General features: G+C 43.7%; 1 protein-coding gene across 1 annotated transcript in view; it reads left to right on the forward strand.

Annotated features, from left to right (window-relative positions):
- The window catches only part of LOC124789054 (sialin-like), a 178,683-nt gene that overhangs the window by 77,458 nt on the left and 81,375 nt on the right, over positions 1-19,850 (forward strand). Inside the window, exon 5 of the mRNA XM_047256345.1 lies at positions 10,776-10,990. Coding sequence (XP_047112301.1) covers positions 10,776-10,990 — 215 coding nt within the window. The remainder of the gene's footprint in view (positions 1-10,775; positions 10,991-19,850) is intronic.

Genomic DNA, 19,850 nt, shown 5'->3' on the forward strand with positions numbered 1-19,850 from the left:
AAGTAGGAGTTCTGTGCTGAGGAGCTTTGTCTTGAAATAAAACAAGCTCTACAGTAGAGAGCTACTATTTTTAAATAATGTTTTTTAAATGGTGATTATGTGGGTGACACGTACATGTACTAGATAGAGTCAACGACTCCCCCATTCGATATAGATTATGTGATTCTACGTACAATACCTTCTGAAGAAGACATATGTAAAACAATTGAAACCATAGTCAACGAGCCGGCCACTGTGGCCGAGCGGTTCTAGGCGCTTCAGTCTGGAACCGCGCGACGACTACGGTCGCAGGTTCGAATCCTTCCTCGGGCATGGATGTGTGTGATGTACTTAGGTTAGTTAGGTTTAAGTAGTTCTAAGTTCTAGGGGACTGATGACCTCAGATGTTAAGTCCCATAGTGTTCAGAGCCATTTGAACCATAGTCAACGTTTAATAAATCTGCATTTTGCAACTGATTGTTGTTCCCAATCCACTGCAAAACTTAAAGGTAACATAAAAACCAAACTTAGAGGACTTACGCGCCTGTTACGTCGACGTTTATAATGTTATTTTCAAGGCTTTAGTGGATTACAAGAGATTCTGAATTTTTTTGTCAACTACTCCCAAAATAGGTCCACCAGGGTGAATGGCAAAGGTTATGATCCTGGGACCCTAACCTACACCATCTTTTGGGATCTTGTGCAGGCCTCGGGTGCCTTTCCGAGAGGGTGCAATTTAGTGCTAAAAGAAATAGGAAGTTGTACAAGTAGTATAGCCTGATAGGAATAACAAAATGATAAACAGCTATTTGCTCCCATGACACCTACTACAGTAACAACCAGCCCGTGAGCGAGCCTAACAGCGCCTTGTGACCTGCTCACCATTGTCATTCTCTTCATCATTCTCATATCGCTCTGCTTCCTCAAGTTCCGGCTCAAATGGCTGTGAGCACTATGGGACTTATCTTCTAAGGTCATCAGTCCCCTAGAACTTAGAACTACTTAAACATAACTAACCTAACGACATCACACACATCCATGTCCGAGGCAGGATTCGAACCTGCGACCGTAGCGGTCTCGCGGTTCCAGACTGTAGCGCCTAGAACCGCTCGGCCACCCCGGCCGGCTCGTCAAGTTCCGGTTATCACAGTCAAACGCTAATAACAATCGCTGCTGCGAACGTAGTTTTTGTGATCTGTCATCAACTTGTGGTTTGATTTCACTACGCTGATTGTTTTATTTTTTTCTTGACACAATGGAATGTTTGAAACTAGCAGCGAAATTGCGCGGAAAAATGACGAAGCGCATACGCTCTTTCGAAGCGAACTCAGTACTGCACGTAGACGGGAATCGTGTAAGACACTGCCGGCCGTTGTGACCGATCGGTTCTAGGCGCTTCAGTCTGGAACCGCGTGACCGCTACGGTCGCGGGTCTGAATCATGCCTCGGGCATGGATGTGTGTGATGTCCTAACTTCTAAGTTCTAGGGGACTGATGACCTCAGATGTTAAGTCCCATAGTGCTCAGAGCCATTTGAACCATTTGAAACGACACTCTTTGCCACAGCCATACTGCGCTTACGAGCAACGCGGAAAAGACAACAAAGTGAGCCTCATTCCATGAGCAACTGTGAGTCAGTTTGTTATTCTGATCATTTCAGTAGTAGCAGAAGAGGAAAGGATTGGATTGAACCGTACTAAAATGGGAAGTGGGTGATGTATGAAAGGGATTCTTGATCTGGCAATCACTTAGACACAATCCCGTGAGAGCCTCGTTGGATAGTTTCAACAACCAACTCTCAGTGACATACTACAACCCCCTACGTATCGCTTCCGCAGGGATCGCGAAGACAAGACTGCATGATTGCAGATATATATTTTTACGGTTTTTGTGATAATATTTACTATATAAGTGACTTATTAGTGGTTTCTTCATTCACCTCTGCCTTTCTTGTGTTGTGACCTGATATTTGTGAGTGTTTCGTATCGAGCAACTTAACCTCTTACCCGTGTTTACATTCCGCGCTGACCAGTTGCAGCTGTAGCGGCGCATCGAAAGCTAAGTACTAATTAATTGTTTGTGTATAGTAGTTTATTTAGGAACTTTAGTAGTCTTCAACCGGTGTTCTTGGTGTTTTCCGGTGAAATAACTTCAGAAGAAATTTTTGCGAACTGCTTTCAGTTTCGTTACTGTCATTAGACGTTTGATTTTCTTTCTGTGTTAGTATTTTGTTATATTCTCATTTGTTGTTGATTAATACTATCAATAATAGTAGTTACTTTCCTTGTAGAGCAAGTTTGTGATTATTGTAGTCAGTTTTTAACATCTTCTTATTGTAGTAGCCGAACTTAGATAAAGTTGTTTTCTTGTTTCAATAACTGTAAAATTTTACCATGAGTGAGAAGTGTGGGCTTTGCCGTAGGTTAATGAGTAGTGGATTGCGGTGTGAGACTTGTTCGAAGTATTTTCACCGGGGGGGAATGCAGTGGGGAAGCCAGTGGGCATTCTGGTGAGATCCTCTCCTGGAACTGCAGGTTATGTAGCAAGAGTAAGTTGATAGAGGAGCAGGAGCGTAAGATCTGTGCCCTTCAGGTGCAGTTGAAAAACGCACAGGAGGAGCTAGATAGGATGAGGAGGGAGAAGGGGGTTGGGGAATGGGAGCTGGCAGTTGGCAAGAGATCTGCTAGGAGAAGGAGATTTTAAGATAGTTTTACTATTGGTATTTGTAATACACTCCTGGAAATGGAAAAAGGAACACATTGACACCGGTGTGTCAGACCCACCATACTTGCTCCGGACACTGCGAGAGGGCTGTACAAGCAATGATCACACGCACGGCACAGCGGACACACCAGGAACCGCGGTGTTGGCCGTCGAATGGCGCTAGCTGCGCAGCATTTGTGCACCGCCGCCGTCAGTGTCAGCCAGTTTGCCGTGGCATACGGAGCTCCATCGCAGTCTTTAACACTGGTAGCATGCCGCGACAGCGTGGACGTGAACCGTATGTGCAGTTGACGGACTTTGAGCGAGGGCGTATAGAGGGCATGCGGGAGGCCGGGTGGACGTACCGCCGAATTGCTTAACACGTGGGGCGTGAGGTCTCCACAGTACATCGATGTTGTCGCCAGTGGTCGGCGGAAGGTGCACGTGCCCGTCGACCTGGGACCGGACCGCAGCGACGCACGGATGCACGCCAAGACCGTAGGATCCTACGCAGTGCCGTAGGGGACCGCACCGCCACTTCCCAGCAAATTGGGGACACTGTTGCTCCTGGGGTATCGGCGAGGACCATTCGCAACCGTCTCCATGAAGCTGGGCTGCGGTCCCGCACACCGTTAGGCCGTCTTCCGCTCACGCCCCAACATCGTGCAGCCCGCCTCCAGTGGTGTCACGACAGGCGTGAATGGAGGGACGAATGGAGACGTGTCGTCTTCAGCGATGAGAGTCGCTTCTGCCTTGGTGCCAATGCTGGTCGTATGTGTGTTTGGCGCCGTGCAGGTGAGCGCCACAATCAGGACTGCATACGACCGAGGCACACAGGGCCAACACCCGGCATCATGGTGTGGGGAGCGATCTCCTACACTGGCCGTACACCACTGGTGATCGTCGAGGGGACACTGAATAGTGCACGGTACATCCAAACCGTCATCGAACCCATCGTTCTACCATTCCTATAGCGGCAAGGGAACTTGCTGTTCCAACAGGACAATGCACGTCCACATGTATCCCGTGCCACCCAACGTGCTCTAGAAGGTGTAAGTCAACTACCCTGGCCAGCAAGATCTCCGGATCTGTCCCCCATTGAGCATGTTTGGGACTGGATGAAGCGTCGTCTCACGCGGTCTGCACGTCCAGCACGAACGCTGGTCCAACTGAGGCGCCAGGTGGAAATGGCATGGCAAGCCGTTCCACAGGACTACATCCAGCATCTCTACGATCGTCTCCATGGGAGAATAGCAGCCTGCATTGCTGCGAAAGGTGGATATACACTGTACTAGTGCCGACATTGTGCATGCTCTGTTGCCTGTGTCTATGTGCCTGTGGTTCTGTAAGCGTGATCATGTGATGTATCTGACCCCAGGAATGTGTCAATAAAGTTTCCCCTTCCTGGGACAATGAATTCACGGTGTTCTTATTTCAATTTCCAGGAGTGTAGATATGACCAACTGTCAGAGTCTAGTGGAGAGGAATCTCTAGTAGCTGTAGATGTAGGAAGTATGCAGCAGACCTCAGCAGTTACGGTGGCTAGGACAGTTGCAAAGTCTAAGAGAAAGAAGAAGGTTCTGCTGTTAGGTAGTTCTCATGGTAGAGGTGTAGGCCAGCAGTTGCAGGAAGTTTTGGGGAGTGAGTACCAGGTCACCAGCATTGTGAAGCCTAATGCAGGATTGGCTCAGGTGACTTTTAACATAGAGGGGTTATGTAGGGATTTTACAAAAGAGGATCAGGTAGTGATTGTGGGTGGGGCTGGTAATAGTATTGATAGGGATGTGGAGTATGACATAGATGGTGACCTGGAAAAGATAGCCACTCAGACTGGCAACACGAATGTGCATTTCGTGGAACTGTTTCAGCGTCACGATCGGCCTCATCTTGATACAGCCGTCAGGCGTAATAACATGAGACTTGGGGGTGAGCTAATGACAGAAGGCATGAGTCACATTTCAGTGGTGTCGGTGGGGTCTATCAGCAGGACGGGTTTCACTAGACATGGCCTGCACCTCAACAGGTATGGAAAGGGGAGGCTGGCAAAGCTTATAGGTGACAGCATAGGTGGGGGTGGTGGGATCACTCATGGGAAAATTCCGGTAGTTGTGGGTGTTAGAGCTGTACCTTTTTTAGATTGAAGTCAGCTGACAGGTATTCCTGCTTAAGGGAAGTCTCTCTAACAAAGAAACCACTTTCGACAAAGCTTAGGTATCCGATTAATGAGGGAATTAGTATATTTCATCAAAACATACAAGGCATTATAGATAAAGTTAGTGAACTGCTTATAGATGTTGACTCTGAAATTATCGGTATATCTGAACACTTCTTAAATAAGGAGATAATTCAGAGGCTTCCTTTACCAGGATACAGGTTGGCTGGCAGCTTTTCTAGGAGCTCTTTGGGGTGTGGGGGAGTAGCCATGTATGTGAAAAACGGTATCCCATTTGAGTCAATTGATGTTTCAAAGTACTGCACTGAAAAGGTGTTTGAATGTTGTGCAGGTGTGGTTAAATTTAGTGGAGCTAAACGTCTTACTGTTGTTATTTATAGATCCCCAGACTCCGATTTCACAACATTTTTGCTAAAGCTAGAGGAGGTTCTTGGTTCACTTTATAGGAAATACAAAAAGTTAGTTATATGTGGTGACTTCAATATAAATTGTATAAGTGATTGTGCAAGGAAAAGGATGCTGGTAGACCTCCTTAATTCATATAATCTTATGCAAACCGTATTCTTTCCAACGAGAGTGCAAAGGAACAGTAGAACAACCATAGACAATATTTTTGGTCATTCGTCATTACTAGAAGGGCATTCTGTTAGCAAAATGGTGAATGACCTTTCAGATCATGATGCACAAATTTTAAGTCTAAAAGATTTTTGTGCTGCAACACATGTTAAATATAGTTACCAACTTTTTAGGAAAGCTGATCCAGTTGCTGTAGAGACTTTTGTAAACCTTATCAAGGAACAAGAGCGGCAAGATGTTTATAGTGCTGATACAGTAGACGATAAATACAATGCTTTCCTCAATACTTTTCTCGTGCTCTTTGAAAGTTCCTTTCCGTTAGAACGTTCAAAACAGGGTACTAGCACAAACAGGCAGCCTGGGTGGCTGACTAAAGGTATAAGAATATCTTGTAGAACAAAGTGGCAATTATATCAAAACATTAGAAACAGTCACAATCTAAATGCAGTAGCCCATTACAAACAGTATTGTAAGGTGCTTAAAAAAGTTATTAGGAAGGCAAAAAGTATGTGGTATGCAGACAGAATAGCTAAGTCTCAGGATAAAATTAAAACCATATGGTCAGTCGTAAAGGAAGTGGCTGGTCTGCAGAGACAGGTCGAGGATATAGAATCAGTGCGTAGTGGGAATGTCCGTCTTACTGATAAGTCGCATATATGTACAGTTTTTAATAATCACTTTCTGAATATAGCAGGTGAACTAAACAGAAACCTAGTCCCAACAGGGAGTCATATAGCGCTCGTAGAAAAAAGTGTTCCGAGACTGTTACCTGAAATGCTCCTCCATAATACTGACAAGAGGGAGATTGAGTTAATAATTAAATCACTAAAGACCAAGAACTCTCATGGATATGACGGGGTATCTAGCAGAATACTGAAGTATTGTTCCATGTATATTAGGCCAGTACTTAGCCATATCTGTAACTTTTCCTTTAGGAGTGGTCGGTTTCCTGACCGATTAAAGTACTCGATAGTGAAGCCACTTTATAAAAAGGGAGACAGGGATAATGTTGATAATTATAGACCTATTTCTATGCCATCGGTGTTTGCTAAAGTTATCGAGAGGGTTGTATATACAAGGTTACTGCAGCATTTAAATTAACATAATTTGCTGTCAAATGTACAGTTTGGTTTTAGAAATGGCTTAACAACTGAAAATGCTATAGTCTCTTTTCTCTGTGAGGTGTTGGACGGATTAAATAAAAGGTTGCGAACACTAGGTGTTTTCTTTGATTTAACGAAGGCTTTTGACTGTGTTGACCACAAAATATGACTGCAGAAGTTGGAACATTATGGAGTAAGGGGAGTAGCTTACAATTGGTTCGCCTCTTACTTTAAGAACAGAAAGCAGAAGGTAATTCTCCGCAATATTGAGAGTGGTAATGATGTTCAGTCCCAATGGGGCGCTGTTAAATGGGGCGTTCCCCAATGATCGGTGCTGGGGCCACTGCTGTTTCTTATTTATATAAATGATATGCCTTCTAGTATTACAGGTGATTCAAAAATATTTCTGTTTGCTGATGACACCAGCTTGGTAGTGAAGGATCTTGTGTGTAATATTGAAACATTATCAAATAATGTAGTTCATGAAATAAGTTCGTGGCTTGTGAAAAACAATTTGATGCTAAATCACAGTAAGACTCAGTTTTTACAGTTTCTAACTCACAATTCAACAAGAACTGATATTTTAATCAGACAGAATGGGCATGTTGTAAGCGAGACGGAACAGTTCAAGTTCCTAGGCGTACGGATAGATAGTAAGCTGTTGTGGAAAGCCCATGTTCAGCATCTTGTTCAGAAACTAAATGCCGCTTTATTTCCCATTAGAACAGTATCTGAAATAAGTGACATTTCAACACGAAAAGTAGTCTACTTCGCATATTTTCATACGCTTATGTCATATGGTATTATTTTTTGGGGTAATTCTTCTGATTCAAAAAGGGTATTTTTGGCTCAAAAACGGGCTGTTCGAGCTATGTGTAGTGTAAGTTCTAAATCCTCTTGTCGACCCCTATTCAATAGTCTGGGAATTTTGACATTGCCCTCACAGTATATATTTTCTTTAATGTCGTTTGTTGTTAGCAATATTAGCTTATTCCCAAGAGTTAGCAGCTTTCACTCAGCTAATACTAGGCAGAAATAAAACCTGCATGTGGAATGCACTTCCTTGACTCTTGTGCAGAGAGGAGTGCAGTATTCTGTTGCATCCATTTTCAATAAGCTACCACAAGAACTCAAAAATCTTAGCAGTAGCCCAAACGTTTTTAAGTCTAAACTGAAGAGTTTCCTCATGGCTCACTCCTATTCTGTCGAGGAGCTCTTGGAAGAGCTAAAAAATTAAGCAAATTCCAGTGTTACATTCTTGATTTTCTTTATTTAAACTAACGACGTGTCGCCTGAATGTGTTTCTTATATTTCATTTTATCTGTTTCTACAATTTACAACTGAATATGTTTCTTATATTTCAATTTATCTGTTTCTACAATCGTGTTATAATTTCATGTATTGACTCGTTCCATGACCATGGAGACTTCTCCTTAATGTGGTCCCACGGAACAATAAATAAATAAATAAATAAATAAATAAAAATAAAATTACAGTGCACACAGGGACTTTTAAACAGTCTTCTTCCCTGCACTCCATATGTGAATGGAACGGGCAAAATCCATAGTTACCGGTACATTGGGAGCTACCCTCTGTCTTGCACTCGTCTTCAAAGAATGGATGTATCCCTGTGGATCTATATTATTCTTATTACAGACTTCTTCTGGTTGTAGAGGGGAGTTAGTAGATAAAGTTTTAACGAGGAACTCAAATCCGGAAATGCGTACTTCACTGCACGCAAAGAGTGAGCTCTAACCTGTGTAGTCCACGCGGAGATCCTGTTCGTTGCAAAGGGATATCCGTGACTCATACTTTCATACACATGGTGGACGAAACTTGGTGTGCGTCCATGGAGCTTGGAAGTTAACCTTCCTAGTTATGAATGTACCTGTTTCCCGCAGTCGTTTTTCTAATCGAACAAAAATTGTGTGTAACGAACCATCCGGAATCTCTGTGCAGCTCTGCCTTTACTTACCAACGGTTAGGCGGAACATTTTAAAGTGATTCGATCTGTAATCTTATTTTGCCGCGCGGGTAGCCGCGCGGTTGAAGGTGCCTTGTCGCGGTCCGTGCGGCTCCCCCCGTCGGAGGTTCGAGTCCTCCTTCGGGCATGGGTGTGTGTGTATTGTCCATAGCGTAAGTTAGTTTAAGTTAGATTAAGTAGTGTGTAGACTTAGGGACCGATGACATCAGCACTTTGATCCCGTAAGACCTTAACACAAATTTTCAAATTTCTAATCTTACTTTATATTCAGATGGTGCATTTCCAGACAAGGGTTCCGCACCAAAACCCTGGACAACTCGTAGCAACCTGTAATAGGAACTGTGAAACATCGTATAGATATAAACGCGTGAATTTCGTACCGGACTGTGTTGAACAACAGTTCCATGAGACCTACCTCTCCCTGGTATGCAGACACTTGTTTCATGTTGTCGGCTGTTGGTTGGAGCCATTTTCAGTGAGCCAAGTGAGTCAACTAAACGAAAGTGTAAAGAGTATATCTTGTGTTTGTTGTTTTGCTTGTTACGGCTTTCCATTGATTGGCATCGAAACAATCAAAAAGGAATCGTATTATTGGCATACTGGCTGTTGGCTTCTGTCTCGGGTTCTTCGGCCGACGATTTTTCTGACGTTTCACCGTCAGTAGTGGTTGGCATTGCCCGAGCATCAGTCTCCATTGCTGGTGGCGGACCAGTCCGCCACTCGTGCTCGTCAAACAAACGTCAGCCGGAGAATCCGAGATAGTAGCCAACAGTCAATGTGTCAATAAGTGGCAACGAAAGCCTCAATATTTTTGTAATCGTTTTATTGTTGCAAGCAATGCGAAATATGGACAGCGACGGGGGTGTGTGAAATTTGCCCTGGGCGCCAGTTGCCCTAGTTACTCCACTGTCTGCAAGTACTTTACTTTTTTGTGACATATTGGAACTCATGAATTGCCCACCGCAATGTGTGTGTGTGTGTGTGTGTGTGTGTGTGTGTGTGTGTGTGTGTGTGTGTGGTGTTTAACCCTTTCAGACCGTCTGACTACAACTGTGTACATTAAATATTACTGTCCCGTAGCTGGAAAAGAAATATTTTTCCCCAGTGGAAACTTCATGTACACGTTTGCGAGTGTTCAATATTTTTATCACGTACAAGTGCTGCCAACTGTAGCAGTACGCAGCAGCTTGTAACCGCCAGAATATATGGAAGTGGTTGGTTAGTTACGATCTCGTAAACTGACATACGGCCGACAGAGCAGTGTGCTGACTACATCCCCTCCATATCCGCAATCAGTGACGTCTGTGGGCTGAGGATTACACGGCGGCCGGTCGGTAACGTTGGGCCTTCATGGCCTGTTCGGGTAGTTTAGTATTGTACTTTTTAGGTTGGTTAGTTATATTCCACTGCATATGTAAATATTTTTATTATTGTTGTATTGCATGGTAATTATTGAATGCCCAGAAGCTTCCTGGCAGATTAAAACTATGTGCCGGACCGAGACTCGAACTCGGGACCTTTGCCTTTCGCGGGCAAGTGCTCTACCAACTGAGCTACCCAAGCACGACTCACGCCCCGTCCTCACAGCTTTATTTCTGCCAGTATCTCATCCCCTATCTTCCAAAGTTTACGGAAGCTCTCCTGCGAACCTCGCAGAACTAGCACTCCTGGGAGAAAGGATATTGCGGAGACATGGCTTATCCAGAGCCTGGGGGATGTTCCCAGAATGGGATTTTCACTTTGCTGCGGAGTGTGCGCTGATATGAAACTTCTTGGCAGATTAAAACTGTGTGCCGGACCAAGACTCGAACTCGAGACGTTTGCCTTTCGTGGGCAAGTGCTCTACCAACTACTGGCAGAAGTAAAGCTGCGAGGAGCGGGCGTGAGTCGTGCTTGGGTAGCTCAGTTGGTAGCGCGATTTCACGCGAGAGGCATACAGTTTTAATCTGCAAGGATTTTCATATCAGCGCACACTCCGCTGCAGAGTGAAAATCTCATCACTGAATGGCCAGTTTGTTTATTACAAGAGTGAATGTTTCAAAATTAGTTATTTTAGTCCATAAAAGGAAGCCAACAGTACAAAGCATATTTTGAAAACGAGTATATATTTCTATATGAATTACAGCACGAAAGACAAATTTTATTCCTCCAGAAAAAATTCGGCTCTGAAAGGGTTAAACAGTCGGTGTAAGAAGCTGGCAGCCATGGTACGTAGTAGTAAAGTAGGTGTTAGTGAAGGCACGTTATTTGTGTCAAGGCATGTACTGGGGCATCGTCGCATCTATGGCGGCGACGGGCGCGCTGTGCGAGACGGCTGCGGGCTGGCCGCTCGCGTTCTACGTGTTCGGCGGCCTGGGGCTGCTGTGGTGCGTGCCCTGGTACCTGCTGGTCGCGGACTCGCCGGCGCGACACCCGCGCATCGACCCGGCCGAGCGCCGCTACATAGAGGCCAGCATCGTGTCCAGCGCCAGGGTACGCAAATTACAAACCATATACTAGACTGCACTGAATCACACCACCGAATTTAGGTATGAATACGAGGTTTTGGTTGTTGCGGTCTTCAGTCTGAATACCGGTCTGGTGCAGTCTATTCTGGGCAAGCAAAATTAACGAAACCTGACTGCTGCAATCGAAGCTTGATCTCCCCCACCCTCCTCCTCGCACACACACACACACACACACACACACACACACACACACACACACAACTATTCGGACACGTAATAGTGGACAATAATATAGTCTAAGTCCACTCCTCCTCTTTATGACTGGTGCAAATCTGCTGGGGACACTTCCTATTAGGTGTCTTAATATCTGCCGATCAATGGCAACCCATTCTACCTCAACAGCGGATAACAGATAAGGTAGTGATTTTGTCTGCTGGGTTTTGAAAGGAAGTCAACGTAGCTTATACTAGAGGCACCTATACGGATATGGTGTCTATTCTTGCGGACATGTCCGGAAGAACAGACACCGTTGATGACCTGCAGCCGTCTAGAATGAAACTAGAATTATACATTAATACCTTCAGCTGAAGTCTGAAAGAATATAATAATTCCAATCCCAAAGAAATCAGGTGCTGACAGATGTGAAAATTACCGAACAATCAGTTTCACAAGTCACGGACGCAAAATACTAACGCGAATTCTTTACAGATGGTAGAAGCCGACCTCGGGGAAGATCAGTTTGGATTCCGTAGACATATTGGAACACTTTAGGCATACTGACCCTACGACTTATCTTAGAAGCTAGATGAAGGAAAGGCAAACCTACGTTTCTAGCATTTGTAGACTTAGAGAAAGCTTTTGACAATGTTGACTGGAATACTCTCTTTCAAATTCTGAAGGTGGCAGGGGTAAAATACAGGGAGCGAAAGGCTATTTACAATTTGTTCAGAAACCAGATGGCAGTTATAAGAGTCGAGGGGCATGAAAGGGAAGCAGTGGTTGGGAAGGGAGTGAGACAGGGTTGTAGCCTATCCCCGATGTTATTCAATCTATATATTGAGCAAGCAGTGAAGGAAACAAAAGAAAAAATCGGAGTAGGTATTAAAATCCATGGAGAAGAAATAAAAACTTTGAGGTTCGCCGATGACGTTGTAATTCTGTCAGAGACAGCAAAGGACTTGGAAGAGCAGTTGAATGGAATGGACAGTGTCTTGAAAGGAGGATATAAGATGAACATCAACAAAAGCAAAACAAGGATAATGGAATGTAGTCTAATTAAGTCGGGTGATGCTGAGGGAATTAGGTTAGGAAATGAGGCACTTAAAGTAGTAAAGGAGTTTTGCTATTTGGGGAGCAAAATAACTGATGATGGTCGAAGTAGAGAGGATATAAAATGTATGCTGGCAATGGTAAGGAAAGCGTTTCTGAAGAAAAGAAATTTGTTAACATCGAGTATAGATTTAAGTGTCAGGAAGTCGTTTCTGAAAGTATTTGTATGGAGTATAGCCATGTATGGAAGTGAAACATGGACGATAACTAGTTTAGACAAGAAGAGAATAGAAGCTTTCGAAATGTGGTGCTACAGAATAATGCTGAAGATTAGATGGGTAGATCATATAACTAATGAGGAGGTATTGAATAGGATTGGGGAGAAGAGAAGTTTGTGGCACAACTTGACCAGAAGAAGGGATCGGTTGGTAGGACATGTTCTGAGGCATCAAGGGATCACCAGTTTATTATTGGAGGGCAGCGTGGAGGGTAAAAATCGTAGAGGGAGACCAAGATATGAATACACCAAGCAGAATCAGAAGGATGTAGGGTGCAGTAGGTACTGGGAGATGAAGAAGCTTGCACAGGATAGAGTAGCATGGAGAGCTGCATCAAATCAGTCTCAGGACTGAAGACCACAACAACAACAACAACCTTCAGCTGCTACCGGGCGTTGATATACATCAACTGGGACCGTTGAAAATGTGTGCCCCGACGCGGACTCGAACCCGTGATCTCCTGTTTACATGGCAGACGCTCTATCCATCTGAGCCACCGAGAGCACAGAGGGTAGCGCGACTGGAGGGACTATCTCGCGCACGCCTCTCGCGGGACCCACTTCTCACCTTGTATGTCCACACACTACATTTGTAGTGTCCCACACCAACACACTCGTTACTCGTGGAAGACATTCTTACCGAGTCCCGTAAGAGTTCAGGGAGTATGTGTGCATCCGCACAGAAGAAGAAGGGCATGGCCGGTGTTGCTAGAGCTATGTACTTATACGGATATGGTGTCTGTTCTTTCGGACATTTTCACCTGTCCCCGTTGATATACACTCCTGGAAATTGAAATAAGAACACCGTGAATTCATTGTCCCAGGAAGGGGAAACTTTATTGACACATTCCTGGGGTCAGATACATCACATGATCACACTGACAGAACCACAGGCACATAGACACAGGCAACAGAGCATGCACAATGTCGGCACTAGTACAGTGTATATCCACCTTTCGCAGCAATGCAGGCTGCTATTCTCCCATGGAGACGATCGTAGAGATGCTGGATGTAGTCCTGTGGAACGGCTTGCCATGCCATTTCCACCTGGCGCCTCAGTTGGACCAGCGTTCGTGCTGGACGCGCAGACCGCGTGAGACGACGCTTCATCCAGTCCCAAACATGCTCAATGGGGGACAGATCCGGAGATCTTGCTGGCCAGGGTAGTTGACTTACACCTTCGAGAGCACGTGGGGTGGCACGGGATACATGCGGACGTGCATTGTCCTGTTGGAACAGCAAGTTCCCTTGCCGGTCTAGGAATGGTAGAACGATGGGTTCGATGACGGTTTGGATGTACCGTGCACTATTCAGTGTCCCCTCGACGATCACCAGTGGTGTACGGCCAGTGTAGGAGATCGCTCCCCACACCATGATGCCGGGTGTTGGCCCTGTGTGCCTCGGTCGTATGCAGTCCTGATTGTGGCGCTCACCTGCACGGCGCCAAACACGCATACGACCATCATTGGCACCAAGGCAGAAGCGACTCTCATCGCTGAAGACGACACGTCTCCATTCGTCCCTCCATTCACGCCTGTCGCGACACCACTGGAGGCAGGCTGCACGATGTTGGGGCGTGAGCGGAAGACGGCCTAACGGTGTGCGGGACCGTAGCCCAGCTTCATGGAGACGGTTGCGAATGGTCCTCGCCGATACCCCAGGAGCAATAGTGTCCCTAATTTGCTGGGAAGTGGCGGTGCGGTCCCCTACGGCACTGCGTAGGATCCTACGGTCTTGGCGTGCATCCGTGCGTCGCTGCGGTCCGGTCCCAGGTCGACGGGCACGTGCACCTTCCGCCGACCACTGGCGACAACATCGATGTACTGTGGAGACCTCACGCCCCACGTGTTGAGCAATTCGGCGGTACGTCCACCCAGCCTCCCGCATACCCACTATACGCCCTCGCTCAAAGTCCGTCAACTGCACATACGGTTCACGTCCACGCTGTCGCGGCATGCTACCAGTGTTAAAGACTGCGATGGAGCTCCGTATGCCACGGCAAACTGGCTGACACTGACGGCGGCGGTGCACAAATGCTGCGCAGCTAGCGCCATTCGACGGCCAACACCGCGGTTCCTAGTGTGTCCGCTGTGCCGTGCGTGTGATCATTGCTTGTACAGCCCTCTCGCAGTGTCTGGAGCAAGTATGGTGGGTCTGACACACCGGTGTCAATGTGTTCTTTTTTCCATTTCCAGGAGTGTATATCAACGCCCGGTAGCAGCTGAAGGTACTAATATACAATTCTAATTTATCCTATAGGTGTTCCATTGGATTCATATCAGGACTCAGCGCATGCTAGTCCATTTCAGGAATATTACTGTTCACAAAGCATTTCCTCACATATGCTGCTTTATGATAGCGTGCTCTATCAGGCTGATAGAAAAAACAATCATAATCTCTGAACTGTTCCTCTGCTGTACACAGTACACAGTGCTTTAAAAAAACGAATAAGGGAAAGGAAACGACCGTGGCTTATTTGAAGAACTTTTCAGAAATTTGCTAGAATTCCCAGATGATTTATGAAACCAATAAGGAACCGAAATTAACGTGGTTGGATGGGTTCTTCAAGGCTACGTTCCCCATATACAAGCCAACTGTCATACTCACCGCGATGTTCCGCAGGATACTGCAGCTATATTCAACTGGAAGCAACTGAAAATATTCGGTTCTTCTCTTTATGCATGTGGCTAATAATCGTCTGTTATTGTACACCGGCGCTGCATAGTAAACAACATCTTTTCTTTCCAGTTCTAGATATTACTACAAATAAGACTTTGTAACAACCAGATAAGCCAAAGTTGTAGACGATTTATTGGATGTCAAAGTATAAAAAAGTGCATTTTCTCTTTTCACTTAAAACGATCCACTCTCGTTTTCTGCTTCTAAATATGGGTCACTGAAGAATGGGATACAACCCGTCGGCTTTGACCAGCGACTTCATAGCTTACTCGCAGGTATTACTGTCTTTATTTTCAAGCCATAGACAATAAAACCGTTATCTTTTGGGGCGAGGCGTCATCATTGTAAATGGAAATAAATGAATGTGTTCCAAAAGACAGGGCTGGACATTTCGTACGATTTTTGTCGTTTGTATTAATTTAAATCGTTTGTGCATTCCAATTCATTCGGTACTTACTTTCATTCTTAGTCAGTTTGAGTTATTTTGGGAGAAATGCTTTTCATTCTGGACAATTTTTTCTTTTTGATTTTCGTTTGTGGGTATGGATTTATCTATTCCTATAAATATGGTAGATTTGAAGCAAGGTTCGTCAACTGCAGTACAGAATAAAAATTTTACAGTTGTCGCTTTTTTTCGCCTTCGCTATCACTAATATTACTACGATGTTTTCAGTCGATAGTAGTAGTAGAGTACGCAAAAAGACCGACGTACAAAAAATTTGTACCCCATACTTCAGCTGGCCTATATAGGTCGACTGAAGAATAGGATGCTAGCGCTAGCAAAGGCGAAAAAGTCGGCATACGTTGAATTTGTATCCCGTACTGCAGCTAAGCTATAGAGATAAACTGAATTTCGGAACACAACTCATATGTATCAACTGAGGTATTCCATGCTGACGTTACTTCTGTCCCTTTTTTTTCTTTTTTGTACTAGTATCTCACTTTTCAGTTTAGCAATATAGGTCAACTGAAGAATAGGATACTATGACTCAAGTTAATTAATAATGTCGTGTGACTAGGGCCTCCCGTCGGGTAGACCGTTCGCCTGGTGCAAGTCTTTCGATTTGACGCCACTTTCGGCGACTTGCGCGTCGATGGGGATGAAATGATGAAGATTAGGACAACACAACACCCGGTCCCTGAGAGGAGAAAATCTCTGACCCAGCCGGGAATCTAACCCGGGCCCTTAGGATTGACATTCCATCACGCTGACCATTCAGCTACCGGGGGCGGACATGACACAAGTAAGCGATATACTTAACGGCCGGCCAGAGTGGCCGAGCGGTTCTAGGCGCTTCAGTCTGGAACCGAGCGACCGCTACGGTCGCAGGTTCGAATCCTGTCTCGGGCATGGATGTGTGTGATGTCCTTAGGTTAGTTAGGTTTAAGTAGTTCTAAGTTCTAGGGGACTGATGACCCCAGATGATAAGTCCCATAGTGCTCAGAGCCATTTGAACCATATGATTTACTTAACATAATGTTCGAGGTATGAATGTACGTGGTATATTATAAAGACTCCTTTTCTTACTAGGCTAATTACTGTTTAGCTCTACAGGGCCTTTATGCTGAAATGTTTCCCCACACCACCTAGTATTGTCTTTCTATGTGTGTGAGTAACTGTATGTTCACTGTTGTGGGTAAATACATACAGCGTACACAGGGCGGTGTGTGAAACTGATAGCGATTACACTCTTCCGCTGTTGTAGAAATCTGCTCCAGATGCTTCAGATACCGTGTTGAGCTGAAAGTGGTAACCAAAGTACGGAGAAATATTCTTCGGGGCTCTGTTGCATAGCAATCAGATTGCTTTCAGTTCTGAGAAATGTCCAGTTACTATTGTGGATTTGAATGATCCATGAAGTGACTTCTTTTCCGAAGAAAACATCGAACTATTTCACTAGAACTGAACGCTCCCGTCGGAACTGTTCTCAGCTGTTGTTTATTAGTAAATCACAATAGCAGTATATCGCTGGATGTATAATAAGACGTACCTTCTTGAAATGAACAATATTTTATTGTTCTATTAACTGATTTCCTTCCATATGCACTTATATTTTACAATGTGAATCAAAAACTCTCAATGGCGTCGATTTTTTACATCACAAGAATGGCTCTCCTCACCTAAAATTACTCTTAACAAGAACAAAAAAAACTCTATATCCTAAGAATAATTATGTGAGCGCTGACCGCCACAGAGTAATAAGCAATATCTTTGTCTGTCTCTCGCACTGTCACAGCAAGTTACGCTGCATGATACATCATATATGCCCCTCTTGTGGACGAACGTTTTTGGGCAAAAACAAACACGAGCGTTCACACAACACTATATCGGTGATTGTTTATGACGCTGTATTAATGTCCACTAGAGTATTAATGTCCACTGTATTTCTTACGATATTTTGGTATTAGTGAATGACTATCTAAATGTAAATTATAGATTTGGGTGCATATACTGCTGACAAAGCCTGTGCTGAATTCCTGATGCAGCATATATGCATAGCTTACATGCTCGGTTTTATTCATTTGTCGAGGATGGCATGAGATGTGATCAGAAACCTTTTTCATCATCACTCAAAGCTTCTGTCACTCGCCTTGGGATGTCTCAAACGGATAATCTAGCCATTCGGCCAAGCCCCACAAAGGAAAACCAAGGAAAACCTCTGGGTAGATATACCATCCTCGTATTTCTCATTTACAAAGAAAATTGATTGAATTACAATGGAAAATAAAAAAAATATTTACAATATGGAGTTTTTTTTTAATGAATTTAAACACTGTTCACAAAAGAAACACAACACTGTTAATCTTCTGTGTTTTGAGGTGAACCGTCGACGCGTTGGTTTACGTCCATCTACGATTCCCTTCTATCTGTCATCTCCGGGTAACTGATTGAATTCTATTCCCATTTCACCGTCTCCTCGTGGGTATTATGGTTTTCCGCATATGGTTAACATGAAAATAAGAGTCAGTGTAAGTTCCGTGGAAAAGGTGTTTGATCTATGCTGAGCTGAAATAGAATCTAATCTAAAGTTCTTTCTAATTCTCAGTCCTGAATTCAAAATATTCGGAAGTCGTAAGGTGTTCTTCATTTCTATCAACAACCCTAGAATGCACTATACACAAATCCAACTGGTGCTGCCGTGTCAACTTATGCTCGTCATCTTTCAGATGGACTTTAACACTTGTTGATGTGCTTATAACTGAAAGGCATTCGCTCAGTTGGTAACTTCGCGAGCAACAATTGATATAACATAATTTACATACACAGGTATGTTACAACAATAGTACAGTTCTAAAGACAATGTTCATCACAAAAGATTGAAACAAAGTAATAGGCGTCCTTTTAAAACTGAGAACGGTTTACCCCTTCCGAACAGCATGACTTCAGCTCAGCGAGTAAAAAAGCAAATACAAACATACATTGAGATTGTTAAATTGACATAAGAAAAAATATCTTGCCATAGACCAGATTCATTTGAGTCACTAACCCATGGTCATTATGCATTGTGAAACCTGATTGAAGTTACTATCAACTAAATAAAAAAAATTTAAAAGAAATCATTCATACTGTAGCTAAATTCTCTGCATACTGAAAAGAAAACTTATCTTTACAGTGGAAAACAAATACATAATGTCTGCATATCTCTCGTACATTATGCCTGAAAAGAAAAACTAACTACTAAATTGCAAAAAGAAAGAAACTGTCTTAAGTATGATTCATAGGTTTAATGAAAATTCTCTAATCAATATTATTTGATAAGAATAGTATTTTCAATCTTCATAATCTTCAGTCGTCATGAAATTGCTTTAACAAGTGATGAGGATACATTCCTTTCACCTTTCCATTCTTCACATCCTTCAAAACATAAGTTCCTGGATGGGGTATTTTGGTAATCACAAATGGTCCTTGATACAATAATTGCCATTTTGTGTTCTTCCTCTGTATAAGTGAAGCCTTAGGATAAGTTTTTACTAAAACTTGGTCTTTCACTTTATATGTTTTTATTTTTCCAAGTCGATTGTCAAAATATATTTTCCTTTTTCTTGCCTTGTCCATTATATTGAGTAAGGATTGTCGTACTTTATTTTGTAGGTCTATTTTGTTAATAGCTACTTTAGGAATTGGTCGAATCCAGTCATTCTGTTCCTGTTTTCCAAACATCAGTTCGTATGGGGTGTATTCTGTCGTAGTATGTGGCATATTGTTTACAATTTCCTGAAAATCGTGAAGATAATCGATCCATTTGGGTTGCTGGTTGTGGCAATATGTTCTCATGAACCGGTTTAATTCACGAAAAATTCGTTCCACGGGATTCGCCGAAGGGTGGTGTTAGAATTTGTTTTATACCACAACTGGCTAATGTTTGCCTCCAACGAAATCCAGTGAACATTGACCCATTGTCAGAAAGAATAGCCTCTGGTTTGCCTACCTTGACTATATAATCCTTGACCAGCTTGGCTATGGATGCAGCAGTAGCTGATTTTAATGAATAAAGTTTGACATATTTAGTGAATATATCAAGAAAAGCTACAATATATTTGCATCCTCCCCTTGATGATGGTAGAGGACCACAGACGTCGACCGAAATAATTGACAGCGGTTTAGTGGGTATAATAGGATGTAGGAAATCTTTCACACAAAAATTTCCTGGTTTGGCTA

Source organism: Schistocerca piceifrons, chromosome 3 (assembly GCF_021461385.2).
Source record: "Schistocerca piceifrons isolate TAMUIC-IGC-003096 chromosome 3, iqSchPice1.1, whole genome shotgun sequence".
Classification (NCBI taxonomy): domain Eukaryota; kingdom Metazoa; phylum Arthropoda; class Insecta; order Orthoptera; family Acrididae; genus Schistocerca; species Schistocerca piceifrons.